The sequence below is a fragment of the Pelodiscus sinensis genome, chromosome 17, assembly GCF_052426305.1.
Source record: "Pelodiscus sinensis isolate ZL-2025 chromosome 17, ASM5242630v1, whole genome shotgun sequence".
Lineage (NCBI taxonomy): Eukaryota > Metazoa > Chordata > Testudines > Trionychidae > Pelodiscus > Pelodiscus sinensis.
This window is the reverse complement of record NC_143068.1, coordinates 23,602,187-23,620,479: the sequence shown is the minus strand read 5'-3', so window position 1 is coordinate 23,620,479 and position 18,293 is coordinate 23,602,187. Positions and strand designations below refer to the sequence as shown.

At 41.6% G+C, this 18,293-nt stretch overlaps 1 protein-coding gene and 1 long non-coding RNA gene across 6 annotated transcripts in view; one reads left to right on the top strand and one right to left on the bottom strand.

The window, feature by feature from the left end:
- The window catches only part of SULF2 (sulfatase 2), a 311,690-nt gene extending 296,808 nt beyond the window's left edge, over positions 1-14,882 (bottom strand). For 3 of the 5 annotated variants that reach the window (XM_006132193.5, XM_075901569.2, XM_075901570.2), the window contains exon 1: positions 14,607-14,881. Coding sequence is in view for 3 of the 5 variants with exons in the window: in XM_075901569.2 (XP_075757684.2) it covers positions 14,607-14,875 (269 nt within the window). In the remaining 2 variants the exon portion in view is untranslated. Of the gene's footprint in view, positions 1-8,691; positions 8,798-14,606 lie in introns of all 5 variants that reach the window. The other 2 variants (XM_089769700.1, XM_075901571.2) reach the window with 2 other exon arrangements.
- Positions 1-18,293, top strand: part of LOC142818887 (uncharacterized) — a 35,347-nt gene that overhangs the window by 2,654 nt on the left and 14,400 nt on the right. The window contains exon 2 of the long non-coding RNA XR_012896587.2: positions 17,090-17,192. This is a non-coding gene — a long non-coding RNA (uncharacterized LOC142818887). The remainder of the gene's footprint in view (positions 1-17,089; positions 17,193-18,293) is intronic.

Below are 18,293 nucleotides of genomic sequence, written 5' to 3'. Positions count from 1 at the left end.
GAGTACTGCCATCCCATGCTGACCTGGATTTGGGTGCACCACCTATCAGACTACCACCTGGCTTGCCTGGGTTACTTCCACCACTCCCCCCTTGGGCAGACCTGGACCCGAGTCTATTCTTCTGGCTCCTATAAATACACCACCAAAAGCATTGGCAGCAGCTCCCCAGCATTAATGCTCTCCAGAAGGTCAGGTTGATCCCTGGGGAAACAGTGGCTCTCCCTGGTGCTTGCCTCCAACCGGGGCACAGAACTGTCTCTTACCTCCAGCCACTTCCCTTCAACTGAGCAGCAAGGCTGGCCTTTTATACTGCCTGGTCCAGTCCTGTCCCTCTGCTTCCAGTAGGCAGGACTCCACTCACCAGGAAGCTTGGAGCACGTCCCTGGCTTCTGCCACTGAGGGAGGCCGTGCCTCCTGGCTACGTCGTACCAATGCAACTTTATTGCTTGCCACTGAATTGCACAAGTATAATGGACGATGTAATTTACTTCACAATTTGTCAAATGTATGGGGCCTGGCAAACATCCAAAATATATAGTAATATTGTTTCTTAAACTGCCGTGAAAGGAACAGAAATATAAACAAATTATATACAGCACTGTCAATTTTAATTGAAAATGTCATGCTATCAGGACAACTTTTCAGTGCAACATGCATTATGGCAGTAAAAGCCATGCATGGGACACATCCAACCCACTTAATTAACCTCATTAACATGGGTCCCACAATTGACAGGTACTTCTTTTGCTGTTATATCTATTGGTTTCTGTTATTTTCATTCCAATTCATCTGATGAAGTGGATATTGCTCGCAAAAGTTCATTATTCTATATATTTTGGTTAGTCTCTAAGATCACTGGTTTTTAAAAGTTTGTTTTGTTAGTAAATACTAAGGTACCAGTCCAGCTTTGTTAATAGCACTCCTCACTCTTGCACACAATTATGTAAATTCAAGTTTAGCAACAGAACTTGGACCTAAATCTTTTGGAGGACACCTGAGGATCGGAGGTGAAATCGTGCCCTTATCAAAGATTGTGAGAGTTTTGCCATTGATTTAAGTCAGGCAAGAATTTCATCTCAGTTCCTTTAACTCAAATTCAGCATTGATGCTACAGTGCAGCACCAGCTGTGTGTTGAACCATTATAGACGATATTAAACTGAGGTCCTTTTTCCAGGTCTGTTCCCCCCATTAATCTAGGGAGTGTTAGTTTAGAAGTTAAACATTTCACATGACACTTTTTTGAAAAGATCCTACTGCTCTGGAAAACAGTCCCTCTCTCAGATAAATGGTTCTATAACTTACTCTACAATCTGTCAAATGTATGGGGCCTGGAAAACATGCCACAAATATATATTACTATTATTTCTTAAACTGCTTTAAAATTAACAGACAAATAAAGCAAATTATACACAGCACAGAAGACAGTGTACCTAGGATTACCACTAGACTGTCTGCATAGAGAAATCAGTTAAGCACTGATCTAGGTATGTTCTTACACTGTTGCCTACTTTGAGCGTGCAATCTTGAAAACTCTGCATATAACTGCAGGCCTGACTTGCTTAACGGTTACATCTTACAAGATTAGCAGGAGCAAGTATCAAGAGTGTGTGTTCTTCAAGATCAGAAGTGGCAGGCATTCTAGGCAATATAATTGATGGGACCTTTTGGAAAGATTACAGTTCTCGCCCCTCTTTAACATTCACTACAATGGGGATGCTGCCATCAATGATAATTATTTTGAAGGAAGGGAAGAGAAATATGCTCAGAAGCTAATATGCAAAAATAAGTCTCTCAGATGTTCCAAGATATTCATGTTTAAATTCTTATAAAAGTTTATTTTTAGAGATTAACAGCCCGAAATATTTGCTTGCATAAAATACTTTCTCCTGTGAAGTTGGCAAAAGTATCTGAAATCATCTGAGAACTTTATCAATGTAATAACTTTGTCAAAATTCAGCTCAAGTTGTTTTGAAACTGCAGGTATAACAAGATAAACTATCAGAGAAATCACAATTGATATTTGATTATATAACACCACAGATATTAGCCTCAGTTGTAATGAGCTGAATGACATTAAACTGGAGTACTCTGTCATACTTCAAGGTGTCAGGTGATCACCGTAAAGGTCAGAAAAAGAAAAAAAATACCCTGCTTATGGACAGCTCTGGCTGATCGGCTACTGCAGGAATGCTGTGCTATTGGTGCCTTCTGAACAGCAGTTTTTCTGAAAAAAACTTCAATTACGTCCACACTGCAATCACATTCTTTCGAAAGAAAATCAAAAGAATAGAGGGGGGTTTTCTGGCATTGGTAAGCCTCATTCTACGAGGAAGAAGCCTTTTTGCAAAAGAGCTCTCTCTCAAAAAGGCACGTGTGGATGGGGAAGAGGGAGTTCTTTCGGAAGAAGAGGAAAAAGCACAGGTGCCCTGGTGGCCACCCCTTCCACAGTAATCGCAGCTTATATGCGAGATAGCGTCCATTCCATGTGGACGCTATCTTTCGGTAAAGCAGATCACTTTTTCAGTGTGCTTTGGCAGTGTGGACGCGTTCTTTCCGAAGAAGTTTTTTTGGAAGATCTCTTCCGGAAAAGGTTCTTCTGAAAGAAGCCTGCAGTCCAGACATAGCCTGAGAGGAAGGATGGCCACTCATGCAGCCCACTCACTAGTCTAGGTTGCCCATCTCTGGAATAGACACGAAAAAAGTCATTATAGCGCATTCATCTGAAAGTTTAATGTTGCTAGATTTAACTTAATTTCCTCAATCCATGATAAATGTGCCTTGCTGTAACTCTGCAAAGGTAACCACAGTGTGAGTTTACAGTTTAATCTTGAGTGTAATTCTTTAATGGCATGCTTGGTGAATGACTCATGACTGTTAATAAGAAAAACATAATGAGATGAACCTAAGATCCTTAAGAAGATTACAGAAGGAGTTAATTGAAGCTAGGGTACTTCTTTCTGCAGTGCACTGCTAGAGTACTTGCTTAACAAAACCAGGACAAATCCCAATGCAACAGCAGTGCTCAAAAGAAAGTAAGAGACAAATCAAGATACGTATAAGTATGTAAAATAGTCTGAGTATTCTTCACTGACGTGAAAAGAATATAATGAACTCTTCACCGCTTAGAGGGGAACATTTCTTTCTTGCCAGAGGACAGATTTACAAAGAATGATATTTACATTTTCCTACAACCTGTAATTTTCTCATTTATCATTTGTCAGGGCCCAAAGACCTTATACTGCACAGGGAATGTTTGCATATGTTTAATGATCCTTTTACCAAACAAATGTCACAGTTGCAATGGGGAAATTAGTTAATACTGCTGATGCTGCTAATCTAATACCATTAATGTCACACTGAGAACAGCTATACAAACTACAGTATCTTACATCATAACTGAGCTCCACTGGTTGCAGATTAGTTACCCAGTAGATTTCTAAAGACAAGATAACCCATAAAATATCACACACAAGTAAACTAATGAGATTGAAAAGGATATTTGTATTCCATATCTAGACTACTGGGTAAGTACCTAATGTGACCAAAACCATGTCATTTACTAATGATTTAGCACTGCTAATTGTCATTATCAAACAAGACCTCTTGTGGTTGCCTCCATTTTTATCCACTTGCCAATATTTGACACAGTAAAAAGGAAATCTGAGTAAATTGCATCAAAATTATTTTTGTCATTATGTCTTCCACAGGGATACAAAGTTTTAATTCTGTTTTACCTTCACAGATGTAGATGATACACGTTGCCAAAGTTCCCTCTAACTCTTTCCATCCATGTGCAAAATAAATTGCGGTATGTGCACTAAAGCATGTGTGGATGTGCACCACCAGTAGAAACACATGCTGCTGGCTTTTGGTGTTCTACTAATTATCAGGATGGTACCTGAATCCTGGGTGCCCAACGGCACAGCTTACAGAGAACACTGCACGGAGCTAAAGACACTTGGCAAAGTCACTCCCAGTGCCAACTATGTATTTTCATCATCCTTCCACCCAAATTTTGAGATAAGCTTCATGTGGCAATTGCAATGGAATGAGTTATATATGAAATAAGCTTTTCTAGGTATTAATACCCTATATTTTTCCACAAATCCCTGAGGTCTTGTACTGTTTCTCACCTGAAACAAAGAACAAAATCTTTGTTAAAATCCCTCATTCTAATGCTGCTAGTGCTGTGACAGAATGAAAGGCTTTATTGTTTACTAAACAAAACAGTTTGGGAAAAATAAAATGTCTTTGAGCAGAATTCAAAAGTGAACTAAACACACCTATTTAAAATATGTTAATGATATGCACACCCAACTCTGCTTGAATGTATAGTTATAAATGCATGCAACTAACTGTTGCACAAAATTAAAGAGGAAAATCCCACTCTTTTCTTACAGCAATGCGAGCTAACAATTGTTCACAGCTGGATGTGAACAGCCTCCTGATCACTAAAAGAAATACCTGCATTATATTTGTTTATAGCACAAGCAAGCTGGTAATACTAAAGAAGTGTTACAATTAACAACACTAATATCTGCTTCCTCTCCTTCCCCAACTTTGCCTCAATAAGGGCCACTCCTTTTATTTAAAGGGCCTAATTCTTTCCTAATTTACAATTTGTGCTATTCTGCTAATCTCAGTAGTGTTGAAAAGCACGTAAACCACCCTGGATCAAATTCTGCACTATTTTAGGACTAAGGGTACACTTCTCAAACCCAGTTTTTTCACAAATAACAAAGGAAAATCTTTGAGCACCAAAGCTTTTGCTGAGCAATGGCAGTTATTCCCAGATCCAGCACCCATTGAAGTTGAAAGAATCCTACTGACTTCATTACAGACATCCAATATTGAAGTCAGCATCAAAGAAACTTAACATCCCATAGGCAATCCATCTAGTTTTGTAAAAACTTAAAAAAAAAAAAGAAAACCTAATCGTCTCACAGAACCTTAGAGATTAACAAAACATTTAGATCAGTGGTCCCCAACCTTTCAAGGTTGTCGGGCGCCAGGGGGCGTGGCCGTTCGCCTGCCGGGCGCCAGGGGGCGGGGACACTTGCGCCCCGGGGGCGGCCCCCCCTCCCATAGCCACATGCCCGGGGCCGGCGCTCCCCCTGCCAAGCGCCGCGCGCCCGGGGCCGGCGCTCCCCCCGCCATGCGCCCAGTGCCAGGCCAGCCCCGAGCACCTGGCAGGCGCATGGAAATGCCCCCATGGGCGCCATGGCGCCCGCGGGCACCGTGTTGGGGACCACGGATTTAGATGGTATCATGAGCTTTTGTGGGCACAACCCACAGTCTCTTCTTGTCACCCACCTCTCTATGAAACAGAGTTTTCTCTTTTCTGCATTAACAAGTCTCTAGAAACAAAACCATCTTCCCAACAATGGAACCTAAATGCACATAGCATGCACCTCGCTATGTGAGTCAGATTTGTAGGTCTGCAATAGTAAGAATATTTAAAATCCAGTCTTATGAAAGAACTATAATCTGCCTGGCCTAGAGCAATCTAGAATTATCTTGAGGAATCCTCAATTTGTTCCAAAAGAAGGGTGACTACTTCCTCTACTTTAAAAAAAAGATCTTCATGCCCCTATGGGCATGTCTATACTATCTGCTGGATCGACGGGCAGCAATCAGTCCAGTAGGAGTTGATTAATTGCATCTCGTATACACATGATATATCAACCCCAAAGTGCTCTCCTGTCAGCTCCAGTACTCCAGCAGAATGAGAAACATAGGCAGAGTGGATGGAAGAGCATCTGCCATTGACTCACCACAGTAAAGACACTGCTGTAAGTAGATCTAAGTATGTTGTCTTCAGCTATGTCATTCATGTACCTAAAGTTGTGTCACTTAGAACAACAGCCCACAGTAGTATAGGCTAGGTTTAAGACGCTTTAGGCAAAAGAAACAAGCTGAAGAAAAATAAAGTTTTCCACTTATAAAGTTTAGTTTACCATGTCAACAAGTATGCAGATCACAATGTATAATAGTGTTAAACTGGTAAGCTTAATATAAAACCTAAAATTTGATATTATTTATTTTTATTCATGTAAAATATTTGTATCCCACCTCCCCATTTAAAATATTTGAGGCAGCTTACAACATTTTTAAAACACAATCAAAAAATATATATAAAGTAAAATACAGGACCCCAAAGTGGGAGGAAACATAAAACCTGCTAAAACATCTCAAGAGGAGGAACACATACACACACAACTAAACATCAATAAAAGCGTGGGTAAAAACAGCGTAGCTTTGGCCTGGTGCCAAAACAGTGCCAACACTGGCACCAGGGGAATGTCCGGAGGGAGAGAATTCCAGAGCCTAAGGGCAAAGGCTGAGAGATCTTCCGGAAAAAATTCTTCCAAAAGAAAAAGGTCATACTGCAAAAGTACATCGAAAAAGCGATCTGCTTTTTCAAAAGAGAGCGTCCAGACTGAATAAGTAATGAACGGAATGGCCATCAGGGCACCTGTGCTTTTTCCTCTTCTTCCAAAAGAACTCCCTCTTCCCCATCCACACATGCCTTTTTGCAAAAGAGCTCTTTCGCAAAAAGGCTTCTTCTTCATAGAATGAGGATTACTAATGCCGGAAAAACCCCTCCGTTCTTTCAATTTTCTTGCGGAAGAATGCAATTGCAGTGTGGACGTTTCTCAAGTTTTGTTGGAAAAACGGCCATTTTTCCGACAAATCTCTGTAGTGTAGACATAATCTGAGAAGGCCCTGCTCCGCGTAGATGTTAACTGGAGGAACGCAGAGCAGAGCCTCTCCAGTTGACCTCAATCCCCGGCTTAAACCCAAAGGGAGCCATTTTAAAACAATTCTGGGAATGAATGTAGAATCCATCTCTTTGCCCAGTGTAACTGATCCAAGATGGGGGAAAAGAATGCAAAATTTAAAGAAATACTTCTGCAGTTGCTGAGAGAAAATAAACCTGCTACTCCACAGGCCAAATTTGCCATTCAGTTGTACTTCATGCTCCATGCAGTATCCCTCTTTCAATGTTATTGCATTGCAGTGCAAAATGGAGGCCAGCATTTGACCCAAAAATCTTTACTTCACCATTTAGTTTGACATTGGTGTTACAAACACCTAATACACATCATGGATCTTGGTGGTAAAATATATTTCAGAGAACAGCTGCACTTTCAAGGATATGAAATTGTAACACACAGTCCTAGAATCACTTTTTATGGTCCCTATTAACCAGTTAGGAGATAGGCACACAATATTCAACCTGGAAGTCAGGTAAGTGAACAATTTTATGTCATTGAGTATGTGCTAAGGGTGTGTGTGTGTCTGTGTCTGTGTCTGTGAAAATGCTCTGCGTTTAATCATTGTTTTTAGGGATACATATCAAGCAGTGCTGTAGGTATCATCTAGGAGACAAGAGACAGTGGAATATTTAATCATACTGGAGAGCCTATAGCAACACAGAAACACATTAGAACTAGTGAGGAAAATTCTGCTCTATCCCAGGCTTCATACACCCCTGCAAAATGACTATCCTCAAATGCAGATCAAAGGCTCTTGTAACTAAATGTATGAAAAAAATCTTTCTTTCAATATTTTACGAGTACTCTTATTTTAAATATAGTCTAACATGATTAAAAATTCACACGTTGTAGGGATGAACCAATATTAATACGTTAACTTAGATTGGAGGGAAAGGGGTGCAAGGGAAGGGATAAAGAGGATTTTTACCTCAGGGTCTAGTAAGACCAGATTCTGAGCCTACCGTCCCTCACTCTTCTGAGTTGTCCCACTAGAGTCTCTAGGCCAGAATCAACCGAAGGAGAGAGTGGCTTTCTCCTCCACGATTCAAGGCCTGCTGTGAGCAGCAGCAGCTTTCTTCACTGCATGAGGAGTGAGGAGTGTTCAAAATTAGAGTCCAACTTCAGCGACTCATATGGCCTATGGTAGGAGGACATAACTGCTGGAAGTTAGTTCTACCCCCATGCCTGCTCTAAGGATATGAACATGAACCTATGTATATGGTAAGCTGCTGAGCCTGAGCTCATCAGTTAACTCTCACAGTTATGGTCCCCCACCCCGCTGCTATCTCTTTTCAGGATGCTTTTAAGCTGTCTCCCCATACTGCTGTGCCTCCCTCCCCCCACTGCCTCCCAGAGAGACAGCAAAGAGGGGCAAGTTGGGAGGGAAGCAGGAAGGAGCCGGTGCTCACTGAGAGCTGGCTTAAAAGCTGGCTCTCCGCAAGCATTGGCTCCCTCCTGCCCCTTACCCCATAAACGTGTAACTGCTGAAAATGTAAGTTACTTGTTCGGTTACACATTTATAAAAATAAACACATTTTAACATTCCTAGCCTGCACCTGCCTCAGTCCCACCCCTTCATCCTCTTTCCCAATGCACCTTCAAATGCCCTGGGTACCCTAGGGATGTGAAAGTGTAAACGTGTATATCATCAATTAACCTTCACGGTTACATGCAGCTCTCCCCCCACATGCTTTATCAGAGGTAGAAGTTGGGATCTGGCACTATCGATCGCGTTGGCCTTGATTCTACCATCCTACAGAAAAAGTAAGGTACATCCAAACAGGGAGAACTCTGCCTCGATGGCTGTGCACCGAACCTGACAGAATACCCTTCAGGAGCGGTTTGTGCCTGCACAGATGTAGTAGGGGGCTGCAGCAGTCTCACTGTGATGAGCAGAAAACTCATTCTTACCTAGAGGATCATGGGGAGTCCAGGCAGATTCCATGCACTGCTCTGATTCTCACTAATCCTCCTTTAATCCATGTCAAACTGAGACATAAAAGAGTGGTTAGAATGCCTGCAGAGGGAGTGGGAAGTGCAAGTTTGTAAGTTATGGATAGTTAGTGCAGACATGAACAGATATTAACTGGTGAATGCATTCCCACTTGGAAATTGCCCAGTTGGCCAGAGAAGAGAGTCCCTTAGACCAGCTGCTCCCCCTGCTACTCATATAAAATTCAAACAAACTCACTACTAACAAGGAGTATCTCACTAGAGGAGTCCTGGCATCGCCCAGAAAATGTCTTCATGATTATTACTGAAATTTGAGTTTAGAAACATTAATATACCAGTATCTCCTGCCACACAGGGCTCTGTTACTTCAATTAGTTGTTGATATCTAAAATTAGACTGTAAACTGTAAGCAGAGGGAATCAAACCTGGGGCTTCTCAAGTTAAGTGCATGAGCCTCTACTGTATGAGGTCAGAGTCAGCTGTCTCTTAGATGACTCTGTGTGACAGACTAATTATTCTCTCTGTAAATGGTCTTGCTGCCATTAAATGGGACAGTACACCAAACCCAGGTTTATGGATTACACATACTTTTGGGAGCTGTACAAAAAAATTATTTTATCTATTTATATGTAAAAATATTGTAATAGTACCTTCATGACTTTCAATCTGCTTTAAATAGAGCATTCTTTATGCCTATATTCCCTACAGCAGGGCCTGTAGTTAGATCTTTTGTATTACTGCTATTTATTTTTCTCCCCTCACACATATTCCTGCTAGGCACCAAACCAAAATTCACATCAGAACCAACCCCAGAGAGGCTATCCAATGTTCCAAACTGATCAAGTACAAGCTTATCAATATTTATCATTACCAAAAATCCTGATCACTGGGGCTTACTAAAAAAAAGTAATTTATATAAAATATATTTGGTGGGGTTTTGTTTTTTTGTTTAGTTATATAAAAGGTTTATTCAGCGTTATGAGTCATTAAGCTGTTCAACTGACATCTAGGGCACAGTTTCAGAGACACCCATATGTGCCCATTTTGTACCCTCATAAAAAGATGTGTATCTTCAAAACTTCAAATGGCCATGGCAATACAAGACACAAACATAGACATGTTGTGACCACTCGAATTATGCATAGATTTTTCATGCGCTTATTGTGGGTACTGTAAATTAGACATGATTCCTCCCAAGAAACTGCAATAAAATCTCTAATTTACCAAACTATGATAGGAGAAAACACCTTCCTGTTTATTCAAATGTAAATGCAACAATTCTCTTCTCAATTGTTGCTCAAGACTTACATAGTTTTACTATCAGTCCTTGCAGAAACATTTTAAAACTAACAAGTGTGAAGGGATAACAAGTAATTATATTTTATTTAAACAATTCAGATTATAAAATAAATATCCTCAGAGTACATCTTCTCTCCCCATATAAAGACTGACTAATTATAAAGTGACAGTTATCTTTAATTTTCTTATCAAATATGCCTAATCTCTGCAGATCTTCTCTATACACTATATTTTCTGCACACTTGGTGTTTTTTGGTCTTCTAACACTTGAAAATGCTATCTTTTAAAAACAAAATCAATTTCACATCTAATAAGTAGAGTTAGCAGGGGAACAAATCCTTTTCACAACTTTCAAGGTTTCAGAATTCATTTTCATTCTATGTTGGAACAAACTTAAAACCTTTAGAAGGTTTTTGGGAAACTAAAGTGTCAAAATGACACTTTTCAGATCATAGAAGTCAGGACTCTCTTCCCCTCAAAAGTCCACTCTGCATCTCAGAAACTATCCTGACAAAACCTTCATCAAAATTCATATATTTGCAAAATGTTTTGATACTGATGAAATTGCACGTAATTATAAAAGTATTTCAGAAAGTTCCTATCGCTACAATTCAATTTAGAAGTCATTAAAAGTCACAGGAAGCACATTTCATAAGATTATGGGTTTCCCCAGCATACTTGATCAAAATGTTCTCTTCTCCCACAATTCTGTAGGGGTATGTCTACACTACCCCGCTAGTTCAAACTAGGAGGGTAATGTAGGCATACCGCACTTGCAAATGAAGCCCGGGATTTGAATTTCCCGGGCTTCATTTGCATAAGCGGGGCGCCGCCATTTTTAAAACACCGCTCGTTCGAACCCCGTGCAGCGCGGCTACACGGGGCACGAACTAGGTAGTTCGAACTAGGCTTCCTAGTTCGAACTACCATTACTCCTCGTGGAATGAGGAGTAACGGTAGTTTGAACTAGGAAGCCTAGTTCGAACTACCTAGTTCGTGCCCCGTGTAGCCGCGCTGCACGGGGTTCGAACGAGCGGTGTTTTAAAAATGGCGGCGCCCCGCTTATGCAAATGAAGCCCGGGAAATTCAAATCCCGGGCTTCATTTGCAAGTGCGGTATGCCTACATTACCCTCCTAGTTCGAACTAGCGGGGTAGTGTAGACATACCCCTACAGAGCCAGATTTTACTCACTAGATGTACAAGTGAAGTACCTGAGAACCCTAGGGCTGGCTGAATGTATGGGTGAAATATTTCAAGAAATTTTGACAAAAGGAGAAGACACACTAACACAATTCCACACAGCTCAATGCAAATACATTCTATATTATAAAAGTGTGGTCCATTGCACAAGCCATCTTGTACTTACCTACTGTGACAGGCAAATAATCCCTTCTAGATAAAGGGAAAGGCTAGTAAAAGTATGGATTATTACCCTGCGACTCTCTTCTTTACTATGGTTTTCACTGAAATTAACTATTCTTTTCAGTCTGAGCATCATTAATTCCAGACTCCTAGAATATATATCATTCAATATATATGAAATGAATTGGCTTTATTCCACTCTTTCTTCCCATCTGAAATAGGGAGAAAGATAATTTTCATCATTCAAATATATAGATCAGTTATTTTTTCAAGTTAGATATTTAGATTTTCAGTTTCTTTTAGTTGCTCCTTCCTCTCTCACTGTAGAATGATTCCCAGTTTCTTTCACATTTGACATCCCTGTGTGTCAGTTGCTGGAGATGAAGCTATTGGGGTTGGATGCAAAAAATGTACATTACATATGGCAGCATCTCTCTGGTTCCCTATAATGTTCCAGTTGATAAAGCAGATTGGTTACTAATGTTACTTCTGTAGATAAAGCCAATATTTTTTCTATTCCATGGGCTTGGGTGCCCTAAGCAGGAATATTTCAGAAGAGTGCTCCCAGTATAACAGGTACTAAACAGGGAGCCCCTGTGAGTGGCTCAGGGATTTAATCTTAGTCAGGTCACGCCTAGCGCTGACTCCTTTCTAACCTAACCAGAATTTGCTAACAAGAAAGTTGTAGGATTTGCTACTCAAAGACAAGTGCTGTGCCATACTTGGATGAAAATGTATTTTTGCAATCAAACTATATATACCTTCCATTAGAAGTATTTGGGGAGTGGGGGGTGGAGGGAAGTGTGGGTGTGGCTGTGTATGTGGCTGTGGTCTGTGTGTGGAGTGGTCTGATATAGTGTAGTGATAGAAATGTAGCCGTGTTAGTCTGGTCTAGCTGAATCAAAAAACAGGACTATGTAGCAGTTTAAAGACTAAGAAGATGGTTTATTAGGTGATGAGCTTTCGTGGGCCAGACCCACTTCCTCAGATCAAATAGTGGAAGAAAATTGTCACAACCATATATACCAAAGAATACAATTTTAAAAAATGCACACATTAAAAGGACAAATCAAATTTCAGAAATTTGTCCTTTTCATATGTGTTCATTTTTTTAAATTGTATCCTTTGGTATATATGGTTGTGACAATTTTCTTCCACTATTTGATCTGAGGAAGTGGGTCTGGCCCACGAAAGCTCATCACCTAATAAACCATCTTCTTAGTCTTTAAAGTCTTTAAAGTGCTACATAGTCCTGTTTTTTGATATAGTGTAGACTGAAATTATTTAGCCTGAGTACATCTTGACTACATTCCTCTTTCAACAGAGGAATGTAAATGAAGGACTAAGAAATTGCAAATAAAGCACTGATTTAAAAATTTTGCGCTTCATTTACATGATGGATTCCGATCACTTTTTCGAAAAAGGATTTTTTCAGGGGAAAAACGTGGTCTAGACGCGATTCTTTTGGAAAAACCCCTTTTCTGAAAGATTCCTAATGCCTGAAACAATGAGGTCTACAGGTTTTTTTCAAAAAAGGTTTTTTTTCTGAAAGAACCGTGTCTAGACTGCATTTTTTTCTTCAGAAAAATCCTTTTTTGAAAAAGAAGTCGGAATTCATTATGCAAATGAAGCGCAAAATTTGTAAACAGCACTTCATTTGCAATTTAGAATGCCTTCATTTACATTCCTCTGTCGAAAGAGCAATGTAGTCTAGATGTATAAGGGACAAGTCAGAAGAAACTGAGGTATACAAAATAATGAAGAATATAATGAAATCGCATCTGATATTTTTTACCTCATCCTACAAAATAAAGGGCAATACCTGGATTTTGTTAAGATTGAGGATGAGGTTTGCAGTACTTGCTATTACTGCTGAAAAGACAAACGAATCTCCTGCACCAGTGTGTTGCATCATCACTTTTGAAGATCTGAAAGGAATATATTTCCCCCTCATGTTAAAATCCTTTGTTGTTGTCTTCTGCATTGTTGTTTTTTCTTCCTCTCTTGGAAGCATCCAGCATCATCAACTGAGCCATAGACTCACTTGGGCTCTGGCAGGTAGCAATATTAGTCTGGACAGCTAGAGTCACAGATTAGTTTGAGTGGCCATGACAGCAAGTTTCAATAAAAGGAGATACCATTCTTCCAAGCATCCGTAGGGCTCAGCTTTGCTTTCATGTGACAAGGGACCAAACTGAAGCCAAGAATGAGGTTGCATACCAAAAGTAAATGCTATCTGAGGATGTCAGAACTTGGCAGCTTGAGGACATAAAATAGACAGACGTAGGCTTATTAGGGAATTGTAGTTTAGGCTTGTCTGAATTACTGTGCATATGGCCAGGGAGCTATGAACAACAGGAAACTATTGTCATTTGTAATGGCTTTTGAATTCCTAGTTGTTTTAAATTCTAGGGTATTCTAAAATGTTTGGGGGAAAAACATTCAGTGTAACAGGCATAGGAATGCCTGGTGATAACTAGGAAGGAAAAAAACACACCCCCACATTGGTTCTTTCTTCAGCAGCCGGTGTCCTTGATGGAGCCTAACATTTAACACCAGATAGTGAGTAAAAAGAGCAAACCTAAAGGAGATATGCCACAGAACTGCTACAGCGCTCTGCTCCTGGTTTCACGCCTGCACACAATGCTGGAGAAAACTACTTCACAAAGGTGTATTCTTACAGCGCGGTTTAACAACTCACAGGACTGGGGCTCAACATGACCAAGACAGCCCACGTTACCCTATCCGAGCACCTATTGCTGCTCAACTCCTGGGTTTGCTGCGTGACCTTGGCGTGAGTCCCTTCCCTGCATCTCAGTTTCCCATCTGAGAACTCCTCTCCCCCTTGCCGGGGAACACGCTGGCGGAGCAGAACTGTGAGCAATCCCCACAGGCGCCGGTGTTTTGCAGTCAGAGGATTCTCTTGCCGCCCCAGGATCTGCCCTGGTCCTGAATGCCCCAGCTGCCCCCCCCCCCCAGTCCCACAGTTTTTGCAGGTCACTCTGGCAGTACGACGCTAAGCTCTAGACACAGCCACAAGCAGCCCTCACGTGCAAGCAGAAGGCAAACGCAGTCGTTTAAGAAACACCGCCCTCCCCCCGGCCGCCCAGGTCCACACACCTTCAACTTCTTCACCCCGCTCGCCCATGCCCACCCCGCTCGCCGCGCCGGCTGCAGCCCCAATGCCGCAGCAGCAGGAGAGGTTACTTACTGCACCGGAGAGCCGGCCAGCGCTGGCCCCGAGCAGCCCAGGGACACAGCAGCAGCGGGGAGAGAGAGAGAGCAGCGATCTCCAGCCTCCCCTGGAGCTGGGGGGGGCACCTCCCGGAGCAGGGAGTGGGGGTGGTCCGCTCGGCTGCCTGCAGGACCACACAGCTGCCGCGCCGTCCCCCCCTCCCTGCGCGGGGCTCCCACGCGCCTCGCTCGGCCGCTACAGCCGCCGGCCAATGCGGGGCTCGACGAGGAGCCGGCTTTACCCATCTGTTGCAAGGCGCCTCCTCCAAGCGCTGCCCTGGCGGCGCCTCCCCGCCTGGGGTGCTGAGCCCACATCCCCCCGCCTAGCGCCCGGCCGCCCTGCAGCAGGGGTGTGTGAGTGTGGGGGGGGGGATTGCACACCGCTTATGGGGGGCTGTAGAGTTAGAACCCCCTTGTTCTCCTCATTGTCCCGGGCTTTTCCCCCGCCTCCCTTTCTCAGCTGCCCCCGTTCCACCCCCCATTGGTGTCTACTTTCCCGACCCCAACGACCCCCCCCTACTTCCTTCCTCACCCCCTTGATCCCCAGGGATGTTTTTGAGTAGGGACTTTTCTGAAGACACACACCCCATCTAAGGCAGGGGACTAAGGGAGAAGCAAAGCAGTCGGTGCAGTAGTAGCAGGCGTGGGTGGGCAATTAAAAGTCCAACGAGCCTATGCTAATATGGACCCAGTAAAATCACAGTTCTCACTGGAATCCACTACTACTGGCTTAATTGAATTGCCTCCTGCCATCACTGACTATGCTGGTCAACTGTTAAGTCTTGTGGAGGGTGGGGAGGGGAAAGGAGGCAAAACAATAAATATATCTTGTGACCATTCCTCCATTCCAGAGAGAATTAGGCCCTGAACTAATTACATTCCCTACACCCCAAAACCCCAGGGGCCCCATCTGGCAAAGACCAACACTTGGTATTTGTCTGAGCAGCCTATTACCTTAGGTTTGAATAAGCAAAGGGCAAAAGTTTATCCAAACATATTTAGACTTCTTTGGTTCTGGAAATGTTATGTGGAAAGGATACTCCAGAAATCTCAGGGATCTGCTGGGTTGGTAAAATTGTATCATTCAGCATTAAGGGTTTCTCCATTTTTTTTAACCTCAAAAACTTTGAGAAAGGTCCAGCCAATCCATATTTACAACCTTGCCTCACAGCAAATTAGTTCCACCGGAGAGATGCTGAATCATGAAAATGTGTTCAGAGAAAGTGTTGTTTTTCAAAAAGCATCAAAAGGTGATGTATATAATTTATGGGTGTCCCTGTTTTGGGAGTTTTGTCTTGATCTGTTTGTTGGCAGGTTCAGATATTAAGTTTATATCGTTAGTTCCTCTTTGACGTTTCACTTGTTTTATGCATGCTCCTTATAGAAATTAACTGTATGGGGGCAGGGAGATGAAGAAAATATACACAAAGGTAAACAGATCTTTTAAAAGCTACGGGTCTTTAAATAAAAGTAGCACATAAGGGCCCTGTCTCAGTTTGGGACTTTACTTTTTTTGAAATTTTTATAACATTTTCTACATTCTATCTACTTCTCCAGACAAGGCCTGTAGGATCTGAGATGTGAATTTTTCCCTTTAAAGTGTACTAGCCTCTTTTTTTTTTTTTTTTAAAGAAGAACTATCAAGAGAATTATGCAAATTCTTGTCAGCTTTAAACAGTTTAAACATAATAAAACAGTCTTGTATTTTCTTGTGATGCATGTTGTGGTATTAAGCAAAACATCTATTATGAACATTACATAACTACTTAAAGAAATTGCGTCCTAGGTGCAATATCTGAAAACAAAGGGCTATATTCTGGTGTCAGTGGAAATCCAGACCAACTCGATTGATTGACTCTGGTTTTAGATTTTACAACCAAAATGGCCCTAAATCTGGTAAAAAATGTGCCCCCTTTTTTAAAAATGCTTTTTTGGATTCCTGTACTAGTCATACCAGGCTAGATCTCAAAGCTGATCTACTCTCACTGACATCCACGCTGTCCCAAATCTTGACTGTACTCCTGGGTAGACCAACAGGTTTCATTCTTGTTTAGCAGATAAAGTATCATGACTGCAACTAAGCCAAATGGTGTACTCAATCCCCGCTGAACAGCAGAAATGCTTATAGTAATAGGCATAATATTTTTTTACTGGTAGGTAGGCACTTTCTCAAAGTGGTGTAAAAACAACAAGGAGTCATGTGGCAGATTTATTTTTGTGGCATAAGCTTTCATAGGTAAAAACTCACTTTGTCAGATGCACTGGAGTCAAGGGTTTTTACCTACGAAAGCTTATGCCCCCAAAATAAATCTGTTCGTCTTTAAGGTGCCACAGGACTCCTCCTTGTTTTTTCAGATAGCTAACACAGCTATCTCTCTGAGACTTGTCAAACTGGTGAGTTTTGCCAGTTGTGAGGGCTGAAACATTACAGTAGTTTTCAACCTCTTTTTTAATTTGCAGATTTGTAAGAAACTTGAATGGAGATGCAGACCTCTTTGGAAAGCTTACTCTGCATACTCCCAGAGGCTTATGGATCACAAGTTGAAAACCACTGCTAAAGAAGGTAACTTTATTACCTGTTCTGTTCATTCCCTCTAAAACACTTGGTATTTGCCCCATGAGAAAACAGAATATTGGGGGAAGATGGACCTTTAGTCTAACCCAGGGATATCTGAACAGGTGACATAGCTTAGGTATATAACACAAGTGTGGCCATTCTTATGTTCTTACAGTTTCAGCACAGGTTAGATTTACAAGTTTACTAAACTTGGTGTTTTCTAAAGACTTTGAATTGATTTGAATTTTTTTGGTGAGAGACCCCTGAATGATGAAATTCTATCCTCAGATATGCAAGAGAAACTCCTCTTTATTGCTGATATTTGAGAACAGAATTTGGCTTTGTATCATGTTAGGATATGTCTACACTGCACGCTTATTTTGAAATGAGGTATTCCGGAATAGTTATTCTGAAATAGCTTATTTTGAAATAGCATGTCTACACTGCAGGGAAGCCTCAACATTAGTCAGAGGCAGGCTTCCCTAATGTAGACATGCTATCTCAATTTAGAGCCCCAGGAGGCACTGGGAGTAATAACTTAAAATGGCCCTGGTGAGGAGCTATTTCAAAATGGCAGCAACGGAACGTCTACACATGCCTTATTTCGAAATAGCTTTTTTTGAATAGGCAATACTCCTTGTAGAATGAGGTTTACAGATTTTGGAATCAGCCGTCTGTTATTATTAAAGTATTTCAAAATAACAGAATGGCTGCGTAGATGCTCGCATTGTTATTTCAAAATAACGCTAGTTATCTCGAAATGATGGTGCAGTGTAGACACACCCTTAGTAAAATCACAAAATATCAATGGAATCTTCCATGCATTTTACAAGCTCACTCCCAGTTGTTCATTATTTCTCTCTTATCTAACCTGTTCTTATCCTAATGTCCTATGCAGCTGGGTTCTTCAAGGATAGCTCCCCTCCCCCTCCTGGAGGCTGTGCCCAGCCCTCAGTGCAAGCTGCGAGACATGGGACTGACTTCTACTACTGCTTAAGTTGATGTAACTTGTGCTCAGGGATGTGAGAAACACCTCTGAGAAATGCAAGTTACATCAACTTAAGTGCTATCCATACTGGTGGGAGACACTCTCCTGTTGGTATAGCA